Source organism: Argiope bruennichi, chromosome X1 (genome assembly GCF_947563725.1).
Source record: "Argiope bruennichi chromosome X1, qqArgBrue1.1, whole genome shotgun sequence".
Taxonomy (NCBI): Eukaryota; Metazoa; Arthropoda; class Arachnida; order Araneae; family Araneidae; genus Argiope; species Argiope bruennichi.
The window spans coordinates 68664825-68691390 of record NC_079162.1 but is presented as its reverse complement, the minus strand read 5'-3'; the positions used below and the strand labels follow the sequence as shown (position 1 = coordinate 68691390).

The 26566-nt window shown below is 30.0% G+C and overlaps 1 protein-coding gene across 1 annotated transcript in view; it reads right to left on the bottom strand.

Annotated features, from left to right (window-relative positions):
- The window catches only part of LOC129958919 (uncharacterized), a 49406-nt gene extending 23717 nt beyond the window's left edge, over positions 1-25689 (bottom strand). Inside the window, exon 1 of the mRNA XM_056071660.1 lies at positions 25607-25689. Within this exon, the coding sequence (XP_055927635.1) occupies positions 25607-25645 (39 nt within the window). The 5' untranslated portion in view covers positions 25646-25689. The remainder of the gene's footprint in view (positions 1-25606) is intronic.
- Positions 25690-26566: the final 877 nt, after the last annotated feature.

Sequence of the window (26566 nt, the reverse complement as noted above, 5' to 3'; positions counted from 1 at the left end):
TTTAATTACTTGACTTTTTACTAACTATTAATTTTTTTTCTCTTTATATTATTTCTAACACGAGGACTCTATTGCTCGCTGATATGTTACCGAATTCGTAAATTTGAGCAGAAACAAACAAATTCAGTTATCGGAAATATTCCAATTTTATTTTAAGAATTCGAGTCTATTCTGGAATCTCCTAAGGATTTCATAGTTCTTGTACACTTTTACCAGTATGTTTTATTATTTTAAAGTATAATGATAAGCAGGGTGATACAGAAGTTAGGAACAGCTTCAAAAGTCAATAATTTGCAAATGAATGAAGACAAAATGGGGACATTTGCGTAAAAAGACAGGAATTAAGCTCATTTTATTTTCAAAATTATTGAAAATAAAGGTTTGGACATATAAGTCTATTATATTAGAATGTTTTCTATAGTTCTTTGGCCTCTTTTCACCGATTTTTTAATATATATATATATATATATATTTACATTGCAAGTGCAAATGAAAACTGACGCATTGACTTCCATTTTTCTAATAGTCAAAATTCCTGGGGTGGGGGTTCAGGAAATATTTAAAAGACCAATACATATTTTCATTAAAAAAAGCATATTTTAACAGTTGATTAGGCGCTTATGAAGTTTATTACCTTTTTTATAATTTATTGTACTATTATAAAACTTATATGATACATTTTGTTATATATTTTTTGAGCGACCGGTGAATTACCGCCTTTGTAAGCCAATAGGTTAATAAGGACGAAATACTTTATTTAATTCACGAGATAAGTAATATCTTTTTGAGCTAGTTACTTTTTTTTTTTTTTTTTTTGCAAGGTAGAGTATTAATCCGCGCGGCAGCAATTTTACCTACTAAATTTTTAACGCTATTTTAACATTGTTAATTAGTTATTTTATCGATATTTGCTTTATATTATTATATTAGCCTTTCAAAATAAATTAACATCATTAAAGCTGATATTATATAATATTATTAATTCAATCAAAAGCAATTATCATATTAACTTACTTGTGATTTATTTCATTTGTTTAGGTTTTATTTCTCTAAATTTTTTTAAATAAATTTGTCACAGTCCAATAACAAATGTCATTATGCATGCCATTTAACATTTGATTTTAATTTAGACTATGACGTCATTTATATTTCCCTCCTGCAACAATGCATTGTATTTCAAAATGGCAAACAAATAAAAATAAGCAATAAAGTTATGAAAACCTGTAATGCTTAGTTAAATAAAGCTTAATTAAATGACATATAAAATAAAGCGAAAGCTCTTTTTTCTCGTGTGAATTTTCTTTTGCTTAAATTATAGGTGAAAAACTATTAAAAAATTTAAAAAATTGTATAATTTTTATTTATAATCAATATCTAATTTTTATAAAATGCTGATATTGAGGACAATTTGATTATTTGGTTATTATTAATATTTATAATACATTTAAATCGGTTGTTATTAATAATAACTGCTGATTATATTAAAGATAACCAATTAATCACTCTAAACGTATAGAACGCAGCGTATAGAAAAACGTACGCTGAAAATGTTCTTTACGGAAAACAATAGACGAGGGAAACAGTTATCAGAAGTCGTGATTAAAGCCATCTTTTAACTGAATATATACATACATCATCTTGTAATGGAACATGCAAAAATAATACTGTTAATTAAAGAGAAAGATAAGCCTTGGATGAAATTATTGGTAAGGCAGCCTTTTATCAATCTTTAAAAAGAAATGTCATTCCTGTTTTAATGAGAGCATTCGTCACTTACCAGTATTGAAAATATTTAATCTCTGACATGTTTGCAGATTGCTTGTTATTGACACTTTTCACCCAAACAAACGGGCGAGTAAATGGCGCCCATAAATCTGATAAACTGATACCCTTTCGATTAAGTTAACCCAGAAGTTTTTTAAGGATCCGAAGTTATTTACTCAACCCTATCGAAAGGGAGACCTCCTACTGTTAAAATGCTTGCTCCCATTTGCCTGCCACTGAGAGATAAGAAGAGGTACACACCACATGTCCTTTCATCGCGAAGCAGTCTATGAGATAATCCTTTGATGTATCTCCAGGCCATGTGGGAGCTTCAAAATAACTTGAACAACCTTAAGATAATCTGCTGTTCTTGAAAAATTGTTCGTGAAATGTTTGGAAAGAACTTTCTCTGCCTTTTTTCGCGTGTATTTTTAAGATTTAACTTTTTGTAGTTATTAGATCTTTGTATACTCTATTCTGTATTTGTCAGGTTAATGGCTTTTCTTTCTTTCTTTCTTTTTTTTAAGTTACAGGGAAACGACTGAACAGACATTACTATTTTTTGGCACTGACTTTGGAGACAGTGTTAAAAAGTTTGAAAACCGGAAGTGCATCTATCCTGCCATTTACTAAGTACAGGAGAATTCTTGCTTTTTCTTCAGTGGCATTGAGTTGCTTTAAATAATAAAGAAATCTTGAGTAGATGGAACCCATGCCTCATACAGGCCTAATCCCATAATCCTATTTGCAATATAATACAAATACACGGCGGAAAATGACACTGGCTATGAATGAAATATATTAATTATTCTTTAATGACTAATATCATTAAATCATGAATTTTGGATATTTTTCTCAGGAGTTGAAGGTAAAGCAGTAATTAATACTTTTCCTTTAATTGAGTAATGTCTTTTAGAGTTATGAAATCTAACTGATGGGCTTGGAATTTCTGTTTCTATTTTTAGAATTTTATTAAAAGTATTCATTGATAGAAGAAATTCTTTTGTGGTGTAATATTGAATGGCAGTGTTAATTTTAATTCCTCGGTTCGAGACGTTTGATATGCATGACAAATTCATTCGGTTAGCGCCAATTATTTGAGCATAATAGTTATGTTCGAGACGTTTGATATGCATGACAAATTCATTCGGTTAGAGCCAATTATTTGAGCATAATAGTTATGTTCGAGACGTTTGATATGCATGACAAATTCATTCGGTTAGAGCCAATTATTTGAGCATAATAGTTATGATCTTTGAGATGAAATTCAGGAAAATTCTTTGCCTAGCGAGAATACAGTCGTTTTGATCATTTTTGAAAGTTAGGCTGGGATCTACTTCGACATCGCTTTGAATACTTAAATTAATAAAATCCTGTACAAATGAAATGAAGTAACAAAAATAATTTTAAATATATTTTATTATTCACAACTTCGATGTCTAATATATTTCATTGGAGAGCTAAGCTTTAGCTTCAAGTTCTCATGTATTAATTAAAAATGCATAATAATACATTTTATTCATCTTTTCGTCAGCAAATAGGTAGAGAAATAATCTCCCGATTTATCTTCAAACTAAATGGAAGTGTCAGCTCTTCAAAAAATTTTTAATAGCTCTAAGATGATTTGACTTTGAAAACCTTTACGTAATATTTTGGGGAAAAGTGATTTTAGATACATATTCTTAATCCTTGGTTAAGAATCTGTGTCTGTCACCGTTTCTTTGCTGATAAAAAAAACATTTCACCTGAGAGAGCTCTGAGTTTTTATCTTTGTGTCCATGTTGCATCAAGAATTTCGAAAGTGGTATGAAAAGTTGAGTAATTGAGCACTTAAACTAGTAAACATTGTAAGTGTCAAAAATGAAAATGTTGGGCAATCGAAAATATCTGTTCAAAATAGCCACAGTAACGTTTATATATTTAGAGGACTACCAGGAGCTTTTCACCTTTACCATATTATAAATAATTTTTCGTTTGGCATTTTAACATGAAAAATGAGTTTCGTGTCTTTTTTTATTTTTCTATAACATCTTTTAACATTTGAAATAATCAATTTTGTTTGGCTATTTAACAATTTTATTAAAATAGTTATTTTTCCTTGTATTGTTTTATAACGTCTAGAATTATTTAAAAAATAGGATCTGGTATAAATAAATTGAATTCAATTATAACAAATATAAACATATAACCTATTATTTTATTTGTTAAAGTCTAGCTTTTGATACTATATTGGCTCTAATTTGAAGAAAGTATTAATAATAATTTTTCAAATACTTCTACTTTCTAATATTAACAGAGAATGAATCATCTTGAGGTATCAAATCAATAATTACTGCGCTATAAACCATTAGCCATTTTGAGCCGGGATAAAAAGAGTTTGATAGCAGAGAATTTTTAATTCGAAATTCGATTCCACTAAGGATCCAATATGGGCTATAGAGCACAAAATCCTTGGATGTGGAACAATGTTTTTTGTTTTTGTTTTAATAGATTTTCTTTAAACAGCTACTATTTGCCTAATCAAAATGTTAAATTATATCATAGAATTAGTTTTGTCACTGATTATATGCATTAAATACATAAGCATATGAATCGTATTTACTCATGAATACACTGATTCATGAATTACTGATATTCTTGTTATATTGAAAACGCAATTATTTCTTTCCTCTTAAATGTGGCCTCTAGAGACTATTTAAATACACTGAAATGTGCCCATTTTTATTAGCACTGTCATCCAAATGGTTAAAAATCTAGTTATTTTCCCTAAAAGAGTGCAAGATAGTGTTCCCATTAGAAATTAGACCAAAAAACGTTGTCTAATTAGAAATGTGAAATATACGACTTTATCGTAACACTCCTTAGTTCCTAGAAGAACAATTTTTTAAGAACTTAAAAATAATCTTCTGTGACGTTATTCAACTAAGATTTATTGTTGTGCATCTCAATTCGATTAAGTCTCGCAGTATTAAAAATTGCTGATAGACATGTCCATTTACATCCACATCCATATATCCACCTATACATCCACCTATCTTCCATCCGGATTGGAATGGAAGATAGATATCTCCCATTCCAATCCGAATGGAAGATAGGTCCGCTTCCCTAACTGGCGATGTAGTATCTGTTTTGAATGGAAACTACCTATTAATGCATTTCTTTCTTAAAATAACATCCATTCAGTGTTGCTAAACCTAAGCATACTACCAACCACCAAGACAATAAACATTCTAAATTACACTCCGTCTTTGATTGAAAATGTACATTGTACACACACACACATATAGTTTTTTTTTTTTTTTTTTTTTTTTTTGAAACTAGGAATGTTACTGTAAGAATTACTGAGAATGTAAAACGCATAGGATATTGAAAAAACAATTATTGTCTTTCCTAAAATGGTGATACGAAAATATCATTTACCCATATTTATTGGCGTAGCCATCCAAACTGTCAAGATTCCAATTGCTTTTACTGAACGACCATAAGATGGTACATACAAGAACTTACTGTTAGAGAAGGCTATCTCCCAAGATATGTGAAATGTACACCACCGCGTTGGCAGACGACTGAAAATGTATCCTCCCCAAGGATTTGGGAAGTGGTCGGGATAAATAAGTACTGGAGCGATTCCCCGGGTTCGTCTTGTGATAAGAATTCTTTCCGAATAAAACGAGCAGCGTTCAGGGATGCCGATAAGGCATTCCTGGAATTACTAAATTTTTTTTCTTATCTTGAAGGCTTAGCAAGTAGGTATATGGGGTAACAGGAGTATGGATTCTACCAGCTATTTTCCATCATCTGACGATGTTTTTCTGTTTGTTCGTCCTACAGATGACCACTAGACCAAACAACATGATAAAGACTCTGTCTGCATTTGTTTGAAATTTCACAGATACAAAAGCAGCAGAGGGTGACAAGTAAATGGAGTTTTGACTTGGAAATGTTTGTAATTCCAAGTGCTTTTAGATATAAATTACTAAAAGGAAAAGAAAATGCATTTGTCCACATGACAAAAACAAGCTATTTCTTTCTCTCTTCTTCATTTTTCCCGATTCTGATTTAAAAAGAAAACAATAATAAAGCAATCTGGTTTGGGTAAAATAAACCGTACAAAATGGTTTGCGCGTGGAATTGAAATATTTGATCTGAGTTGGAATAAATAGCAGTGAGGCCAGTATTATCGCCATTCAAAACAACATGGTTTTGGTTAAGTAAAATGTTTTAAATATTTGATTCAAACCACCAAGAGCAGCAGAGAGACTCATCACCTTTTAATGCATTCGCATATCTATGAATAAGAAATAATTTAAGTTTTCAGGTCTAAATATTTTCAATAAGAATAAACCTCAATCTAGAATAACCAAATTGTCTCCTTTCCCCTTCATAGTTTCGATGCACTTTTTTCGTGTTGAATTCAAACATTTCATTAATAAAACGAGAGAGAGTCTGTTTTTCTTAGGTAAAGGTCTATATTGGCGTCCTAGACAAAGAACTAGTCGACCTCAGTTTTGTTAAAATTGCTACATTTTTTTTTTGGGGGGGGGGAAATACATGTCTTTAAATCCTATTCTTAAAATATAAATCTCAAGAATTTATACTGAACAGCTGGTAAAACTATTGGACAGAATCTGAAATAAGGATACGCGTAAAAGTTTTAATTAGATCTGTTGATCCTAATTTAATTATAATCAATGAATATGTAATATATTTTTTATAGACTATGGACTATAAAAAATATACGGTCTATATTTTTTGCATGGTCTATATTTTTTTGTATTTATGTTATTTCAAACTAGCCTCTCATCAAATTGCAAATGCGGTTCGCATGGTGACATTGACCATTTGGTTTTTAATTGCATTTTTAATAGAGGCTTTTATTTAAATAAACTTACAAATGGAAACAAAACTGGTTGGTTGAAAATTACAGCTAACACTAAAAAGTCTGGTGAAAGTGAGAGATTTTTTTAGATTTTTGGATGCATCTGCACTGAGCTTTCTGACTGAAGGAGTTTTGTCGAAAAAATACAGCTTGGCTTCTTTTAACGATTATGGAAATTTTGTTTTCTTCTTAAGTCTGTGAAATTTTAAATATTATATTAAAATTTATTTGAATAGTCATATTTGCTATAATATGTTTCATATCTTCAGTTTTTATTTTACTAAACAACATATACAAGGTGATCTTGAGAGTCCATTTAAGCCTTTTAAATTCAAAACGGCGTCTCGTATAGGCAGGAAAATAACGCTTACCTATAGTAAAGTTACTATGCTCTATTAATTCATACAGTTATAGCCTTTCTAGCTGCAAAATATGGAAAATACAAAAAAATAACTAAAAAGAAAAAGAAAGAAAGAAAGAAAATCAGCCAAAAAGTCCAGTTAGAAGAATATGCCTTATACCGTAGTAAAAACACAGGGAAAAGTTTCTTGGAGTTATATGTAAAATCGGCCGAGATATTTGCGATTAAAATTATGAACTTCAAGTGGTTTGAAAAAGGGTTCACCTAAAATTAAAAAATGTAGCCCCCGGTATTATCATACAGTTTTTCCGAATTAAACAACGGCGAAATGGAATGTAAGCAACGAAGAATATAAACAAAAATAATAGTAAAAAAATAAATCTGAAAAACGTACTCGGGGTAGGGGAAACTGAGGACAAGTTTTTCAGTTTTCGGAAGAACCCTTTTTAATGGAAACTGCACAATTTTAATCTCAAATATATCTGAAAGTTTTACAGGTAACTCCATGTAATTGTTTTCCGTGTTTTTATTACGGTATAGAATAATTTTTTCTAATTCGACATTTCGATCAATCTCCTTTGTTTTTAGAGTTATTTTTACAACTGCCGTATTTCGTCGTTGTGGGTGCTGTAACCTATCACAATTAAATCAACATAGTCACATTACTATAGGTACATGTTACTTCCCTGGCTGTAGGAGACGCCGTTTTGTATTTAAAGGACTGAAAAGGTCTTTAGCGATCACCCTATATGTGTTCATATAAGATATTATTACAAGAATGGATAATTTGTTCCTTGACACTTGCTTCGCATGTGTAATTTGTTCAGAAGTCTTCGATTTATGATGTCTTTTGCTTTACGTACAATTCAGTACTGATAAAATGTTTTGTTTATATTAATATTGCAATTCTTTAACGAATTCAAATCCCCCCCCCCTAAAAAAACCGTACCTACATTCATAGGTAGAAAGCGTCGGCGTAAGATACACACAAAAATTAATGCGCTAAAATGAGAAGAATTATTAAAGTGGCAATTATTACTATCACAGCCGAAAATAATCACGGCCGAATTTTATTTTCCTTGCAAGTTTCAGCCTTGAAATCTCTTGCAAACTGAATGGATTTTTTAAAGCACACACATATATATATATTTAAAAAAAAAAAAAAAAAAAAAAAAAAAAAAAAAAAAAGCAAGTCATAAGTAAAGATTTGACTTGCTTTTTTTCATTATTTCAGAAAATACTTTAAAAAGTTAACAAAATCTTCAGATTTTTAAAAGTAATGCTCAATAGGTCATAGAAGAAATTTATTTAACAAACTTTTTTTAAAAGCGTACAATTCAAAAAGACTTCATTAAGGCAATTTTTTTTCATAGACGAAATACATGATTTTAAAAGTTAGGATTCACATTTTCAAAAGAGAGATAAAAGGAAGCGGGTCGCATATATAAATTTTAATATGATTGTCCACCATTTTCTTGTTATGAAATTTTAAATAAATAGATTAAAAAAATGTCTATACCTCCTTTTTTACCCTTTATTACTATATAAGATTGAATTATTTTGGATGTTACCTTTAGGAATCTAGATTTAATTTTTAATTTTAATTATTAGGAATCTAAAAGTTGCATTCAGTTTTACCGTTCGGTTAAAATTGTAACTAAATTTTGAAAAATCGGAAAACTTGTCTAATTTTGTTCATTTGGGACATGCAAATTCTTCCATTTCAGACTAAAAATTATAAAGTACATTGAAATTGTTTGGGTATTTTATTCTTTAATCTAATAAATTTTCTTTTGAGAAATCTTTATAGACATTCAAAGTTACTGCAATTTATTTTATTAAAGCTCAAATCCTTTATTTTGGTAATAATATTAACCGTTTCTGGGATTAAAGCACAAAATCGGTAATTCATTTGATATTTATTAATATAGACAGTATAAATTTAAATTTCCTTTTCTGCATGTTTTTCTATGCTCTCACAAGCTTGATTCGTATGCTTTTCCATGCTGTCACATGCTTGCTCACACCTTGATTAAGCTGTCACACGCTTTATCTCTAATTAAATGCTCTAAAACAGAGATAACGCAGATTTTTTGAAATTATTATCAAAATAAAGGATTTGAGCTTCAATAAAATAAATTGCAGTAACTTTGAATCTCATATAATTAAAGTCTCAAAAATCTCACTTTTCGTAGTAATGATAGTTTATTTTCGAAGTTAACATTATCACATTGCCACCTTTAAAAACTCTTCATTAACAACCCCTTGCGCCAATAAATCCAACCAACCAACCACTCACCCAACCATTAATATCTTTTATCAAAAATGATTGAAAACCAACAACTTCTAATTTTAAGTTAATAGTTTAACAATAGTCTTTATGAAAGTATGTAAATCTTCAACTAAAAATTTTAAAATACTAATTCAGGTTATGTCTTTGCATTTTGCTCTAACGACACGCGGTCTTTAACCTTTTTTTCTCTTGAAAATTGCTGCCATTTACTAATAAAAGCAATCCAAATATCACGAAGTAACAACTCAAAATAACACTAATGCAACTTAATAGATCTAAGAACTACATCTACCTTTTACTTTTTTCGTATCGGCTAAGTCCATAATTTTTAAATTCATCACTTTCTTTTCTGTTTTAGCTGTCACCTTTACTTTTTGTTTGTTACCCGCACAAAATAAGTGTTTTCACGCTTTAATCTCGTTTAACAGTCCTCGGGCAATAACTCACAATGGCACCCAAAGAGATCTTTTCTGTTTACTAAAGCAGAATTTTAATCCTTTGTAAATCTTTCTTACTTTTGAATATTATTAACAAGTCGAAAATTTCCATGTATCACGGAATATAGTGACAGGAGCTATTGTGGAAACCGAAAGATGATGCATCAATTATCTCCGAGCAAAACTGATTGAAAAATAATGCATCAGTTGCCTCCGAGGAAAATTGATTTGGGGCTCATTTGAATTGTAGATATTCTTTTTGACATTACATTCCAAGCGACATTACATATGCGAGTAAAGCCTAAGGTTACCGGATTTTCTGAACTTTAATTCGAAATAGTTTCGAGCCCGGCAGCGTAATCCAGTATACTTTTGAGTTCAAACGCTAAAATCTGAAACTGGAGATTCATTGAAAGTTATGAGAAATTCGCTTTCGCTAACAACTTACATTTAAGAATAATGATGTAACTGCCCCAAGCTAACAGATTAAAATAAGGATAGCATAATTAGCAGATATAGTAAATGGATGAGTAAAAGCTTTAATAATAAAATTTCTGAAACAGTGAAATAATTAACCATTCTTAAAAGAACTAAATTACTGACTTTGTGAAGATGAATTAGCATTTATTTCCCTATTATTACAGGGCATCCACGGTTGTGTCTAATGTTATTCAAGTAGAGGCTTCGTGTTTATAATTATTATAATTACTAAGTGAACGTAATGAAGCCTATAGGAATTTAAACAATTATAAATGATGTATTAATATTATTCTAATATTTTATCATTCATAGAATTTAAACTTTTTACATTTTATTTAAAAGCTGGGAAAATAATTTTTTTTTAATCAGCCTGTTTGTGCCTTTCTCTTAGCCTAGAGGCCCTAGTCGGAAATCTGCCACTGCTAAGGAGTTAAAATATATACGCCTGATTTATTATGAGCTTGTAGTCCTAATTACTTTAAAACCTAGTGAATTTCTCTAAAGTCGAATAAGTGATAAGCAGCTTATTGGAACATACCGTACTGAAAAATGCTTAAAGAGTTAACGACTTTAAAAGATTGATAACCTAAGAATTTTGAAATATATAATACTTAGTCTTTCTCGGTGATGCATGTAGGTTTGTTATATCGCATGTTATCTACGATGATGACAAATATAAATCGCACATACGGATCTATGACATATTTTATTCGGCAGAATTGGATTGGTGCAATTTATTCAGTGTAGTATTTAATTGAGTATGAAGGATAGAAGTTGCACTAAAGCTTTTCTGTGTTTTTTTTTTTTCCCACAGTGCATCATTTAGTAAAATGTGAATATTTAATGTTGCAGTCAAGTTTTGTGCAGATTTTTCCATACTTATTTTATGTTCCATTTACTGCTTTTTAAGATTGTTTCGAATTCATACAGTTTGTATCGATAATGCAATTTTGCAATTTTTCAGAGAAAAGGAATTTAAGGCTTTATAAACTATCAATTTACTTGATTTCTGAGGACTTGTGAAAATATATTCAAGATGACGAATTAAAAAGTTTCTAAATGCATTCTTCAAAAAAAAAAAAATCTTTTGAAAAATGTCAAAAAAACAAACAAACCCGGAAATTATGTTATGAATCTCTGTAACAATGTTATAACAAAATTTTGATATAACTATTTCTATTGAATTAATGTCAAAACACAAGTAAAATTATTTAGAAACATGAATTCTATACTTCTGAATTTTTTTAAAGGGAATATTATGCATAAATTCAATTATAAAATTATTTTCGTCTGCGGAACTAATTTTCGCATTTTCGTTTTAGAATTATTTTCAAGGTGTTAACATGTTTGTGAGTAGTCCTGTAATATGAAACGGCAAAAAGAAAGGCTTTTGAGAGAAGTCTCTGTCCTTTTATCCAAGATAATGCGTTAAAAAAAATAAAAATTTGAAAAATAATTCATTAATATTTCAGTAATGCTTGCAATATATAGCACAAATATTAATTAAATGATTTTTAAAAATTTAGAGAGAAAATTAATTTATAAGTAATTAAATGATTATTTTCTTTAACAGTGATCCATGAAGAATTAATTAATTAATTAAAAAAATAGTAAAAAATTCGAAAATCCAAAAATTGTGTTGTCGAATTTAATTATTTGCAAAACAATTGTTATGTTAAAGATTATACTCCTTATTCTTTTCAAAACCCAACAAAAACATTGAATTTATTGTACTAAGATGCGATATGTTTCTTGACATTATGTTAGAAATTACAGATTTACACTGAAAAAGTTCTGCGTTCTTTTTTTAAAATTTTACCTTAAATTGTCATTTAAAAGACAATGGGGGTCAATTCACGTGAAGTCATATAACTAACATAACTGCACTTTGTCACATGACTAACATAAGTAGACGTTGTTTAATTCTGTCTGTATTGTAACAATTACAGTAATTCTCACTCTCTCCTTGCAAAATGCTCAATTGAAGATAAGAATACAATAAAAAATTAATGAAGCAGCATTTTTTTTTTTGAAGTGCATTTCGAAAACATAAATTAACCGCTTTCTGGAGACTTATTATTATTTTTAGTTGTATGTTTTGCTGCATTTTTTTTTCCAAGTTCCCTATATGATATTGACCGAAAATTTAATTATTTTTATTTTGACTGCAGTTATTAAGTTTATTGAGAGTTCAGAAAATCCAGATAAACTGATAATCTATGAGTCTTCAAACCAGAATTAGCTTCGGTTTTCGGAGCTCTTTTGTAGCAAATCCTACCTAAATCTTTCTTGTGATGAACTAGACAGACGGACTAGACCTTCGGTGTGGTCTGTACATTCTTACGTCTTCAGTAAATTCCCGCTAAATCTTTTCAGAAAAATATATTATTTCAACGTATTGCTACCTCCTCCCGGTGTTATCTGTCCAATCCTAAGACGTAACTGATATAATGTCCAGCATCTGAAAAGATGAGTTTTGTTTGAAATTCATGACTCATTCAGTAGGAAATTCCAAAATTTTCTTTTGGGGCCGGTGACTTCTCCAGTTCTTTATTTTTCCTAGTTTGGCGAGGCCTGAAAAGAGAGCGACTTATTGGGCGGTTTTCTGAGGGAGGGGGGTGTATACCCAATCTTTCTTTCCTATGGAACGTAAATGCAACCCTGTAGACCATCCATTCTTGCTTTTATCGTTGACAGTGAGGGGAAAAGGGGGTTGAAACTGCTCGAGGGGAAACGCAGACCCACACCTTCCTTGGCGAAGAGGATTTGGTCTTTCTTGTCCGCTAAGAAATCCATCTCAAAGCTGAATACAACCGGAAATGGCACAAGTCATCCGAGCCGTCCAATTAGTGTAATCTCTGTGTTGACATCTAGTTTAAATTGTGGAAGAACACATTAATTAACTTAAAGAGAATTCAATTCTTAATGTTAACTTTAAAGCCTATTTAGATAAAATAGTATTATGGACTTTAAAATAAGTACAGGAAATCATTTCTTTGATAAGGCAAAAAGCAAAGAAGAATTCCGTCTTTAGAGGTTTGCAAGTGATTGATTTGATTTGTCAATTCAATCAGCTGTTTCTGTAGCAACATGAGATTATCGTTTTAGAATGAAAGATTTCTGAGCAACTACAAATGAATTGCGGCGTGAGTTGCATTATAATGTCCACTTTTTTTATTTGAAATCTCTCGCAAATTCAATTCGGTGGTACGATAAAAAAACCCGAGATTTTCGATATAGATATATAGACAAAGAAAGAATAGCTGTTTTGAAGCAACACGTGACTACCGTTTTAGAATGAAGGATATCTCAGTAACTGAAACTGAATTGTGGCGTTATTTTAATTTCAACATTCATTTTTTTTATTAAAATCCATGCATGAATTCATTTCGATGATACAATAAAATATTGATGAATATGGGAATTTATTTTATTATTATTGGAATTTATTGTATTGTTATTTGAAATATAAAATAAATAAAATATCAGACGCTTATAATTTTTCCTGAAATAATCATAAAAATTCATGTAAACTATTAGGAATTAAATGAATAAAATTTTCCATTAAAAAATTTTATTCTGCTAACTAATGTTTATATATCATAATAAACATAAAATACGCATTTTGAAAAAAATGTTTCAGAAAATCTCAGTTATAATTCATAATTAAAATATAAATTTGTATTGTCGAAATGCGAAAACCAACGAAACGAAAAACCAACTATCTCCCTCTTTTCTCATAGCCATGAAAATACGGGACGGAGATTGTTTTTCACGGTATGTTTTTTTACAGGAAAAAAAAAAAACGTTTTAAGAGGCTTTTTTTATTTATTTAATTAAATAGCATCCTGAGGATGGTAAGGGACAAAAGGTCAAATAGCATAAAAGAAAATTCTTAAAATATTTGAAATAACTGCAGTTTTTTTGGCAGAGCTTTAATATGCCAGCAAGTTTGTCAATCGAATAAAAATCGGAATTGAATTTCCTTTAATAGAAAGATTTGTCTGTTATTCTATTCTCCAGGTTTCATTGGGAGCAAAAAGGATTTATCTTCCAGAATTAAAATTATGAATATCGTTGTTCAACACTTTCTACAGAAAATAAGCTTACTTCTAATAGCATTTTTATAAATAATCAATGTTGAGATAATTCATGCTGTATGATGCCCGTAATTTATATTTTTAAACACCTGTGACAGTTTAAAAAGCAATACCACCAAACGTCAATTTATTAAAAAAAATTGATGCAATTTAGATTATGTTTTAATGATGATTGCTTAACCCACCTATTGATATCATTAATATTAGTTTAACAATTTTATTTCAAATATAAAATCTTAAATTACTTATCATACAAAATAAAAGAGAAATATTTTTTTAAAAAACAAACGCGATGCTCTTTCTCAGCTATATTAGTTTCGTTATTAATAACGAGCCAATAATTTTTCTGCGTATATGGCATTCAAAATAGGCAATGCAATTCCAAACAGAACAGATGCTTTGTCTTTTTCATTTGCTTCCCCCTCCCCTCCCCCTTATTCAAGTTATCAATTTTCATACAGGCTGGGAAGCTGATGGCAGCTGTTTCCTTTCCCTGCACATTGCGATTATACAGTTATCATTATTTTATCAAGTTATGTTTCATTATTACTTTCATCAAATATTAAAAAAAGTTTTATCAGTTCCTCGGTATATAGATTTAACTTAGGTTTCATGTTAAATGTTTAGTGTCGACAGCTTTATGGTTTTATCAGTGAGAAACTTTTTGGTATAGATGCAATCATAAGGCGACAAAAGGTTCATGAGTCCATTTAGAATTGCGATGATTAATTGAAAGTAATGTGTGCTGTCAAAATACGTTTTTTTCCAAACGTGTTTAGAGTGAACTAGGATGTGTTATAAACAAAATCTGTAACAAAACTGTCTCATTTTTTACGAAGCATCCTCATATTTAAGAAACTAAAAGTTCGTGATTTGATAATTTCTGTTTTAGTAACAAAATACCGGTAGACGGATTTCAGATTAATATTGTTTTGAACTGACACATGACACTGAACACCTGCCTTGAAATCAGGAAATACACTCATTAATGCAAAGTGGAGACCAGAATATTTACGTATTTCCGTCCTCATTCTTAAATTCTGTCATTTAAAGCAAAATAAATTTACTGCAAATTTGACTTCACGAGGCCGTGTAGTGTCTACTCACTACAGGTTGAAAAGCAGACATTATTAAAATTCAAAAATTCCAGGATTCCGAAAATTATCAAACGCGCAGTTGATAGATTTAAGATTGAGATAATACCTAACTACATTCTTCTAGTTAAAATATCGCATATCATCAAATCTGGAAGTTTACTAACATGATAATTGAGACATATTTAAAATTTTCAAAACAAGAAGATGGAATTTGTGAAATTCGAATCTGGCTGGAATACAATAAAAATTTGATTTATCAAAAATATGTATTAAGCAAAATTTAGTCAGGAAATAAATACTCCAAGAGGAAATAATAATCTTTAAGACAAAAGTAGCAAAAAGATTTGTTTTTCATATCTAATTGCTTTATTAGCTAATACATAAAAATGAAATACAAGTAATTGTAATAGATGCAGTAATAATGATAATTAAAAGTTTTAGTAATTTAATTGGGATAATTATTATTAAAAATTCATCAAATGAGTTAGACATTTTAAGAAAAAATAGTGCACAGCAGTACAAAGATTTTACTGTTCTTTTCAGCTTGCCATAGCTATTAGTTTTGGATGATTTTATTCTTCAGAGGAATGATTCACAATGAAGAGGAAGAACAATTTTTTAATATCCAAATGTAATATTTTTAAAACGTCGAGCATTCGAAGCAAATTAAGAAATGAAAATAAAACACTTTCTTATTGCTTAATAAAAAGTAAATATTTCCTCTATCTTTCATCGCATTTCTATATAGATGAATATGTGCCGACTAGGACATATGCTCCTAGAAAGCTTGGAGGATGGCTGTTTCTGAAAATGGACAATACAATAAAACATTTAAATAATGCGTCCAATTCACATCTAATGCGTTCTAAGTTTTTAAAATGTGAGAAATACTTTAATACTCTTTTGATTGATTTCATCGTACAGTAGTAAAATCTTAAGGTGAATTACGCATGTTAAAACATTATTCCCGATTTAAAATATATATGAATTTTATGTCTTCGAATTAACTAAAATAAAAAAGAATTATAAAAAAACATTTAAACATTATGTTAATAGAAAATTCAAGGGATCAGAAAAAAAAAAAAACCCGACTTAAAAAAAGTCCGATTTAGATAAGTTCCAATGTATTACCATAAAATGATGTCATAGCCTATTTCTTTAAGCCTTCACGGCAAATAATTTCTCATGAGACAAGTCTCGGAAACATTTGTTGAAAAATAAAATTAGCAGCTTTAGAATTTACTAGCTTTTAAACAAAGTAAAGTGTCTGACGCCCGCAGAATGTGAAACCTACGATCCCATCTGTCTATAACACACTGATTTCATAAATTTTCAAACAACGATTAGTAATTTTATGGTTAACTTTCTTTACAAAAGAATACAACTTCTTTAACTTTTGCAATCATTGCGAAATGCGTTGTCGAATGAATTTGCATATTTAAATTCGAAACGTAACCTTTTCATGTTGAGGAGGAAGAGAACATGAAATATTTCTTCCGGTTTGTCAGTGAATTCTCGGTAGCAAAGCAGTTTCCTCTGTCTTTATGTAAAGGAGATATATGAGGCCATTCTTTACAAATGTGAAATGCTATTCGTTCTGCTAAGTTAGAACCAGGAAAAAGAACTCTTCGTAAAGCAAACTAATTTAACTTTCGACCCCTATTTACACATATTTTATTACGTTCAGCTGTCAAAAAGAAAAATGAAAAGATTTTTAACTTGTAATTTACTTATTTTTTAATGATGGAAATGGGAATCCTAATTTATGGACAGTATTCGTTTTAAAGACATTGAAGCACAAAGGCTAGGAAAAATTTGCATATTTCAATGCTGTGCTGCATTCAGATAGTTAAAATGAATAAGATACGAATATATATGTATAGATAATTTTGGTTATTTTTTATATAAAGATATTTTTGAACGAACAAAAAATTACATTTTAAACATTTTGTATTCCAGCAATTCATGGAATTGCGGAAAGTTTTGCATCATCTCCAATAATTCATAAAAAAAAAAAGAGAATACAATATTGAATTCACCATAATAATTCTAAAAAATGGTGTGAATGGAGCATTACATTTATCTAAATTATGAGAGTCACAGCCTTCAATGTTGTATTTCTTAAAAAAAAATAAACTATGAAAATTATTTTCAGTATTATTTTACTTACAATTATGTAAAAATCTGCTTATCTCTTGAGTGGCATAACCAGTATAAATAGCTTAGTATTACATTTATTATCATATTTCGTCTTATAAAGTGAAATAAATTAGGCAATAGTTTGTTTTCATCATGTTTTATTCATCCGTTTTCGAGGACATTTATCTTTTGCGGTTTTATTTAGTAAATTTTATATATCGTGTCCAAATTAGATTAGTGCCCAAAAAAATCCTACAATTCTATTGTTAATATTCTTGCAATTTAAATCACACTGTTTTTGGATCATTGAATCTTTTTTGAACCAACGCAATTTGAAGTGTTTTTTTCTCAAACGGCAAAATCATTTCTACAATACGGATGTCATCTGCTCTTTAGTACATGCTTGGCCATTGGGTGGAATCACACCTGAGTATTACAGCATCTTAGCATTACAATATTACATTGAATTTCCATACAATTCCTCTTCAAAATTAGCTTCCGCAATACACAGAGCACTTCTGAAGAGAGTTTCATCCAAATAGGATCTTTCCGATCAAAATATTCACACGAAATATCTTCTCGAAGTTTTTAAGCCGCTGATGAAAAGGTTTCACTACTATTTACTGGGGAAATCAACGTTTAGCATAATGGGTCAGGGAAAAAATACTACAAAGCCTCCAACATTTTTTATTCTCACTTCTGATTGTATTCCTGCTCCTCATAAATATTCACAGCATCCTCTATAACTGCAACAAACAGGTACTGAGATCCCTGCATTTTCTTACTGGCTTTGAAGTTTTGTGTTCGCTGACGGGGAGCCGTGGCGGTCACAGAATAAAAACCAACCCCCTCCTTTATTCTTCTTTTTAGATACTCTCTCTAGGGGAAGAACGACGGTCGAAACCCCCTAAGCAGATACCTTTCAGAGCTTTTAGCTAAAAGCGGTGTGCCGCAATTTCACAAGTGATAGTTACGTGGCTGGAAATCTACTGTCTGGATAAATGTTTTTCTTTGCAAAGTTTAGTCATAGTGTTAAAAAAACTGAGGTATACAACAAAATAGAATAAAAAGGGAACAATAAGTATTTGAATGCATACTTGTTTTACTTTTTTACTGGGGTTCATTTTTGTTATTATTATTGCCAGATGGTTACGCCAAGTAGGTTTCAGAAAAAAATAAAATGAAATAAATAAGATTATAGATTTTCAAAATTTATAAATTTAAGAAGTCTTATATTTACGTAGTCTTTCAATTAGTTAACATGATTTCTGTATTCTATAAGGAATACATTTGGTTCTAGACAAAATAATTGGGCATGCCAGACTATTAGTTCAGATTTAATGCTGTAATTCATCAATTAAAGAACATGTGAACCTTTACCTTTTTCAAACATATTGTATTTTTACTATTGAGAAATTATATCTTGGAGGCCCTTATCATCATTCTGGCTTCCGTGGCTTCACACCCTTTAGACTAGTTATGGCAGCGGAACAAAACAAGTTGATGAAATCAAACCTTATTTTCAAATTTAGAATAATTTACTTAAATAATGGCACATTTAATGATTCGATTTCCACATTTTTTTAAGATGAAGATTATTATTATATGCAGTGCCGAATCTTCATGCATATATCAATGGTACAATTTCTTGGAAATTACAGTTACCATTCACTTACAAAGATGATGTTTCCCTAAACCATAAACATTAATTATGTATGGAAGCGATAGATCTGTAACAATGGAGAAATGTACATTTACATTATCGGATATTGTAATTTTTTTATTATTTTAAAACAGTAATGCATATAAATGCGATTTTATATTTCCTGTAAATAACGAAGTAACACCTGCTGTTTTCTACCCCTCTTCCATCCACAAGGATAGAATTTTCCTCCATATGTAATTTAAAATTTTTATAAATAGATAGAAATAATGTTTGGAATTCTGCTTGAGCGATTTCAAGGGTTCTATTACTTTTCCAACAACAATCATTTCGGAAACAGTAACTTGGGTGGAACGAAATGTGAATCGGCAAATTGTAAACAAGAGCAGCTTATTTCTCACTGTGGATGCGAAACTGTGTGTACAACTGGGTAAAAAAAAAAAGAAAAACAAATTTTGCAGAGGGAGTGCACTTCAAAGAATTGTAATTTTTTATGCTACAAGCCGTAAAATAACAGAATTCCACCAGCTTGTAAACAAAACATGCTGTTTTTCTGAAATTGTATATTGCTCCTTCGGAAAATGTTTCATTTAAGAACGAAACTACCAGCTGCGACAACGAATTGTCCTAGTTTCATTTTTTTAGAGTTTGGGACTAGTTTACAAATTCAAAACACTCGATTTGTTTCGACAAAAACTTTCGCCTTTGGGGGGGGGAGATAACTGGTGGAGAAATGAATACCATTAGTAAATGTATTGATATTGTTGCCAGTTGCTGTTTAAAAATTAAGCTTGATTTTGCACCCCCCCCCCAAAAAAAAGGCAATGCTTTAGTTTTTATAATAACGCAATTACAAACTATTTTTGCTAAAAAATCAACTACATCACTTTCATTTTGTGTTTTTTCTTAAGATTTTTCTTCCCATTAACTTAATCCCCCCTCCTTTTTTTATTTTCGAATACCATTTTCAATTAGAAATGTTTTTGAAAATAATGTTGTAGATAGGAATTTTGTTGATTTTGCATTTTCATTTATTTTTATTTTTCTCTTATATTTGTAAGTCCTTGACAATCTAAATATATGTATGTATATTAAGAAAATTTGAAATTAAAGCATGAAAGTTGGACAAAAAAATGTATAATATAGCGATTAAAACCCAAAATTTTTGGATCCTTTTTTTCTTCCTGCTTTGAAAAAACTCTTAGTGACAAATACAAAAATAAATGCTTGATATGAAAATAAATAAAAGGAAATATTGTTCATGGCTGAAGCGTAGTTCTGTAACTGCAAACGAACCATGGCTAAAGTAGGACATGCCGACTTCTACGAACCACGTTTTTTTCAGCTATAGGTAGTGGTTTTCTTATCGTAAGTGTTTCGTAGAGTATTCGTGAATGAAATTGACAAGCATAATGGAACATAAAATGTGATGTTAGATAGCAATATCGTAAAAGCAATGGTTTCTAAGTTTGTGACAATTAAAGGCAGATGGTCCCTTCTTTTAATATAAACGGATGCCTAATAATCTGTCTACAGATAGGAAGTCAAATACAACATTGCGATAATTGTATTTATGGTGACATTTCGATTTTTTTGGGGACATTAAGATAAGACAGTAATGTGCATGTTTTTCCCCTCCATAATTCTTCATTTCTATGTCTTTTTTTAAAGACGTGTAAAATTTAAAATCCAATAACATTAAATTTTTAACAAAGGAAGAGGTATTCGTGAAAAGATAAGAAAAGCTTCAAATATTTCGAAATACCATTTATGAAATCTATGTTTACGAAAACATGATATTGATATGATATGATGGTTTGATTTGATATGATATGATGGTTTTTGTAATGAAACATGATAAAAACCATCATACATAACAATTATTTCCATCCAGGAAAGATCACTTGGATCGAGTTATTTCCCAAATATTTCATTTAGCTTAAATAGTTGAAATAGTTTCCTATTTGGCAAATGGATTCATCAGCATTGACTTCTTAATGTTAAATTTGTCGATTTGGAGGTGACCTTTGACATATCTTTACAAAAAAAAAAAAAGGTATATTTCGAAAAAGTGAGGAAGGGAATAGTAATAATAATAATAAATCATTTGAGTATTGGGAAAAAAATTACTTATTGATTATACCCAAGCATCACTGTAGGTGATATAATAATGAGTCATTATAAATATATTTTACTAGCAATACATGTTTAAAACGAGTCATAATTAGAAAGCTCCAATTCCTTGAGCCAAATTATTCACATAATTTAAAACACAATGTAACAATTGTGTGAGTTTTAACTATATTTTAGCAACACATGTTTATCTATGTATGTCATTTAAATTTCTTTAAAACGCCCCCCCCCCACCCTTAATATTTTTTCGTTTTCTCTTTTTGAATAAACATAACTTCAGCAATAGACCTGTTATAAATGACAGGTATAGCAAGTGTCGACTTCTTAAAAAAACTACACACCTTAAAAAAAGTCTTCTTCATGAACTCTGCAACCAATTTCGAAGAACTCCCGTTCTGCTAAATTAAATGTTCCATCTACGCAGAAATTTCATATCTATAACCGCAATTTCATAGTAAAACCGATTGGCAAAGATCCCGGCTGCACTGGAACAAATTTACACGTAAAGCTGTCAACCATTTTCTGCATTGAACATATTTTGAAAGAAGGAATAAATATCAACCAAACAATTCTCTCCCCCCTGCGTCCTTTGGGAGAATATTGTGATGTTGCCAGGCTCACTTACAACAATGGCATGGAAACTGTGCACACAAAGGGGCAGTTCGCCTTTCTGGTGCTACATGAATAGGTAACGCGCTCACCAGATGGTCCACTGAATCGAACCGTCTTTGGAGCAAGAGAAGCCTTCGCCGGCTGTCTATCGCCCAGTATTACTTGACGGAAAATGATGAATCCATTTTTTTGAGAAGGTTGGCAGGACTTATAATTAGTTTTAGCTTCAAAGCTCAGCTTGGAAAATTTTTTGGCATGTTGTAACATAGCTTTTATTGTCTAAGTAACTAATTATAGGTTACCTCTCCATTTTTAATAACGTGATCATAGAAACCTAAGAATTGTAGATAATATTTAATAATGCAAGAAATATTAGATTATTATTTATTAGACATAATTGTGATATTTTGTTGACATTCTTTTTGGCATGATTTGATTTATTAATTTTTCTTCATGTAAGTTACCTTTATTTTAAAAATTAAATTCATGATTCAAAATTTACTCTTGATGAAAATTTTTATTATTGTTTTCTTGCTCAAAACAACAATAAATTGATATGATGGAGAAAAAAATAATATCATATTCAGCGACATTTGAGAAATCGTACTTTTTTCCTTTCTAAAATTTTCCATTTCATTGTGATTGTTTCATCGTATCTGTAGAATGCATTCAATGTTTTCAAAATCGAGAACCAAAAGAAAGTGAATGAATTTTTTCAAGAGTATGAAAAATGGCTTTTTGTTTCATATTGGGATCTGATAAATTCAAATTCATATATTTCAGTCTGGGAAACAGAACGCATACATAAAATAACAAAGAATGTTTCTTGAACAAATATTTGTGCTGAATCGCAATATATCTGAGATAAGCTTAAAATAGTTTGTATTTAATGTTTAATTTTAATTAAACTGTTATATAAGAATTCTTTATCTTTGTATAATGTGGAGAAATAAAATATAATGCGTAATTGTTCATATTTGTAATTGCAACTTCTCAGCTCATTTTCTTCTGTTAATAATTTGAATGGGAGTTACAAAGCGATACATTTGTAATAATGAAATAAAAAAACTGACATGAAAACTAAATAAAGATAATATTTATTAGATGTTCAGTAATAAACAAGTAATTTAAAATAGATTTCTTGGCGGTTTTTTCAACAATATTTGAACTATCAATCATGACTTCCGTTAAATGGATACAATAAATACAAGCACAAATAATAGATTTTTGGAAAATTTTCAGGACTGTTATACTATGTACATAATGAATGTCAATAATCATTGACTCATAAATACCAAAAAAACTGAGAAAACGAGTGAGAAAAACAACTCCATACAGAAGAATATTTCCAACCCATTGGCTGAGTCATTCGATTTAGCTTATGTTTTCTTCAGATTTTTCGCCAAGGTACGGTTTTGACAAACCTTCTTACGGTCTATTCAAAACCACCGCGGTATGAAATGATCCTCTGGTATAGAGGCTGCGAAATGTTTGGGCGGACAATAAACCCTACGATATCACCCTGGAAAAGGACTAATAGAATAACTTTGGAGGCTTGTTGCAAAGGGGAGGGGGTAAATTCTTCCCTCGCTATCACAATACCAGGTTGTAACAATAACTGGCTAGGCTTAGCCTTTTCGGCCTAGACATTTGTTCCGTCTCAATTTCCACCTGAATTTTTTTCTTCGGTAGAAAAAGGGAAAAATGAAATTCAGAATTCGAAACAAGTTTCTTTGTGTCCCCAGGTTTGTTGCATTTGGAAAGCTGGATACATCACGTAAAAACTGAAATTTGTTGCCTTTGAGGGTATATTTGTTACGTATTAATTTTCATGTAAATATTCTATCATTTAATATAAAAATGTAAAATTCTATTAAGCAGTAAATTTAGTCAAATTTAACTGTCAATATTTTTATTGAAGATGCATTGTTTACTTTATTTACTGATTTAGTTTTTTATTTCTTTAGTATGAAGCAAACAATGCCATATAAAAGTATTTCATTCAAGCAAACAGTGCCAAGTTGTATCATTTGATAAGCATATTCATCATGTTAAAATTTATATAAGAATACGCTGCTTTTTAGTACAAAAATGCGAAATTCTACTAGGATGTAACATTATTCTAACTGAATTGCCTATTTTATGTATATTTTTTTACTGTAGAGGCAATATGTAATGATCTTGTTTATTTATAAACTCTTTTAATTTCAGATCATATTCCCAGTAAACAAAATATTATCTTTATTGAATAACATTTTTTCTGTGCTTACCTCAAACCTAGTTGATTATCCTTACTTCATATATATATATATTTAAATTTCAATAAACGAAGCGATTGTACAACTGAAAATTTTTACTTAATTTCATTCTTTCAACAATAAAACAGATTATTTATCTTCTTGTATATACTATTGTTGTCTGCTTTTAATTTTACATCCAAGAATGGACTTTAAAAGATGCACAATTTTAATTCATTTAAATAAAAATAGCATCCGAATATCAGCTTTTCTGCAATTTTTTTTATAAAGCAATTTTTTTTATATCGTTAACTGTATAATAGAAGGAGGGGGAAAAAAAAAGAAAAGAAAAAAGAAAACACACACACACACATTTTTTTTTTTTTTTTAAATAACGAGAGCAATTAAGGTTTCCTTTTTTGATCATTACTTCTTGTAACAACATTAACATGAAAAACTTGATATGTTTCCCGAAAAAATATAATTCAAAAACATGTATATGCGAAATTCAAACATAGAAGTCCATTCATTAAAAGAGAAACTCATTTGTGACTGCTATATAATAAACACTAAAGTTAACTTTCCTATATTTTTGGTGCAGCATGGTTCAAATCTTGTTGTCTTACTATAAAACCCAAATTAACAAATAATAAATTATTTCGCATGTGAAAATGTTTACTCTATGTACTAACTCTATGCACAATTGCATTTAACGAAATCTCCTATTTAGAGAAATTTTCTGCTGAATCTTGATCATTGGCATCTATATATTATTTGCTTTCCATATTGCGAAAGATAGTTTCTATATAACGAAGTTTTTCTAAAGTTATTTTTGATATTTTTTCTAAAGTTTTGCGAAATCCGGTAAATTGACTATCTGACCTTATCCTCTTTTGCTCTGTTATTGAGAGTATATATGAGTCTATACTCTCAATAACAGAGCAATTTTCTCCTCTTTGATGAAGCTACTGTAATAATTGAGTACGACATATTGAAGAGTATTATACAGTGAGTTATGAATGTGATAATCAAGTGGTTATTAAAAATACCTTTATTCAGGCAATTTGAAGAGGACTACAATTTCATGAAAAAGTTGCAGATAATATGTTTCAGTTAGTAAAAAGGTATAAAAATTTATGAAAGGTATGTTCTTTATATAAAACCTGTGCAAAGCAGAAATATAGAGTTTTCCACAGTTTCGGATGTGAATTAAATTCAGTAATGTGGATATGTAAATTTCAGTCATTTCTCTTTTAATAAACTTAATTTACAAATTTCTATTTAACGAAATTTTTTTTAGTAATAAAGTTTTTGAATGAAAAGACGAGACTTCTATAAATAGAGACTGGACTGCATGTTTTAATTACTTCCCATTCATTAAAAGGAAGAAAAAAAAGAGCAAATGACTCACCCGTTTAGGTTCTCTATACAGCGAGTAAGAAAAATGCATTCAAAAAATTCAAGTAAACACCATAATAAAAGTCATAACGTTATCTTGTATTAGTCTCACTAGTATAAGCGATGAAGCAGGTATTTTATAATGCACCAGTTTTCTTTAAGAACTTTCCAACGAGCTCGCGCTTATAGCCATACCTCATACTGCGAATGTTATTATCTTACGAAATAGACCCTATAAATTCTCGCGCGCTCAGTGGGATAACACATTCATATTCATGAAGATCACTTGCATTTTAGTAACTAAATGATGTTTCTGCCTTCATTCATAGTTCTGGCTTTCCATATCCGAGCAGTTTATGAGCATCATTTATAAACAATGTGTAGTAAAACGCATTTTTCCGACCCCCAACCACACCGCTTTTGAAAGTTCAAATAATGAAGATTTGAAGTAAAAGGCTCAATAAGTCATTTATCAGGAAAATTATACGTTTTTTTCTGCCCTCTTGCAGAATATTGCGTTATTTAACGGCAATGCTCTGATTTCAAATTGCAGTCTTGCAAGGATTAGATGTGCGAATGGAGACAGTAATGGTTGAGGTGGTTTAGAGAAAGATGTTAAATAATAATCTGATTTAAGAGAACCAAAGATAAGTCTGATTGGTAATGATGTGATTCGGATGCAAGAATATCACTGAAGTAGTTGATCTTATTACAAAGGGCTAATTCGCATTTTTCTTTGATTCCTTGAATTTCCTATTAATATTATACTATAATATTGTCTACAAGGTGCTCCTTAAGGCACGGGAAACGTTTTAAAAATAGGAAGGCATTCAAAAATAAGTAATTTTTACAACAGAACAAGGGGGTGAGCCCTCTGGGACATACAGAGGTCCCATGTTAATGAATTAGAGTGGGTTTATAGAAACAACTCTGCCGATATATGAAGCCCGCATTCATACACGATGGCACATAC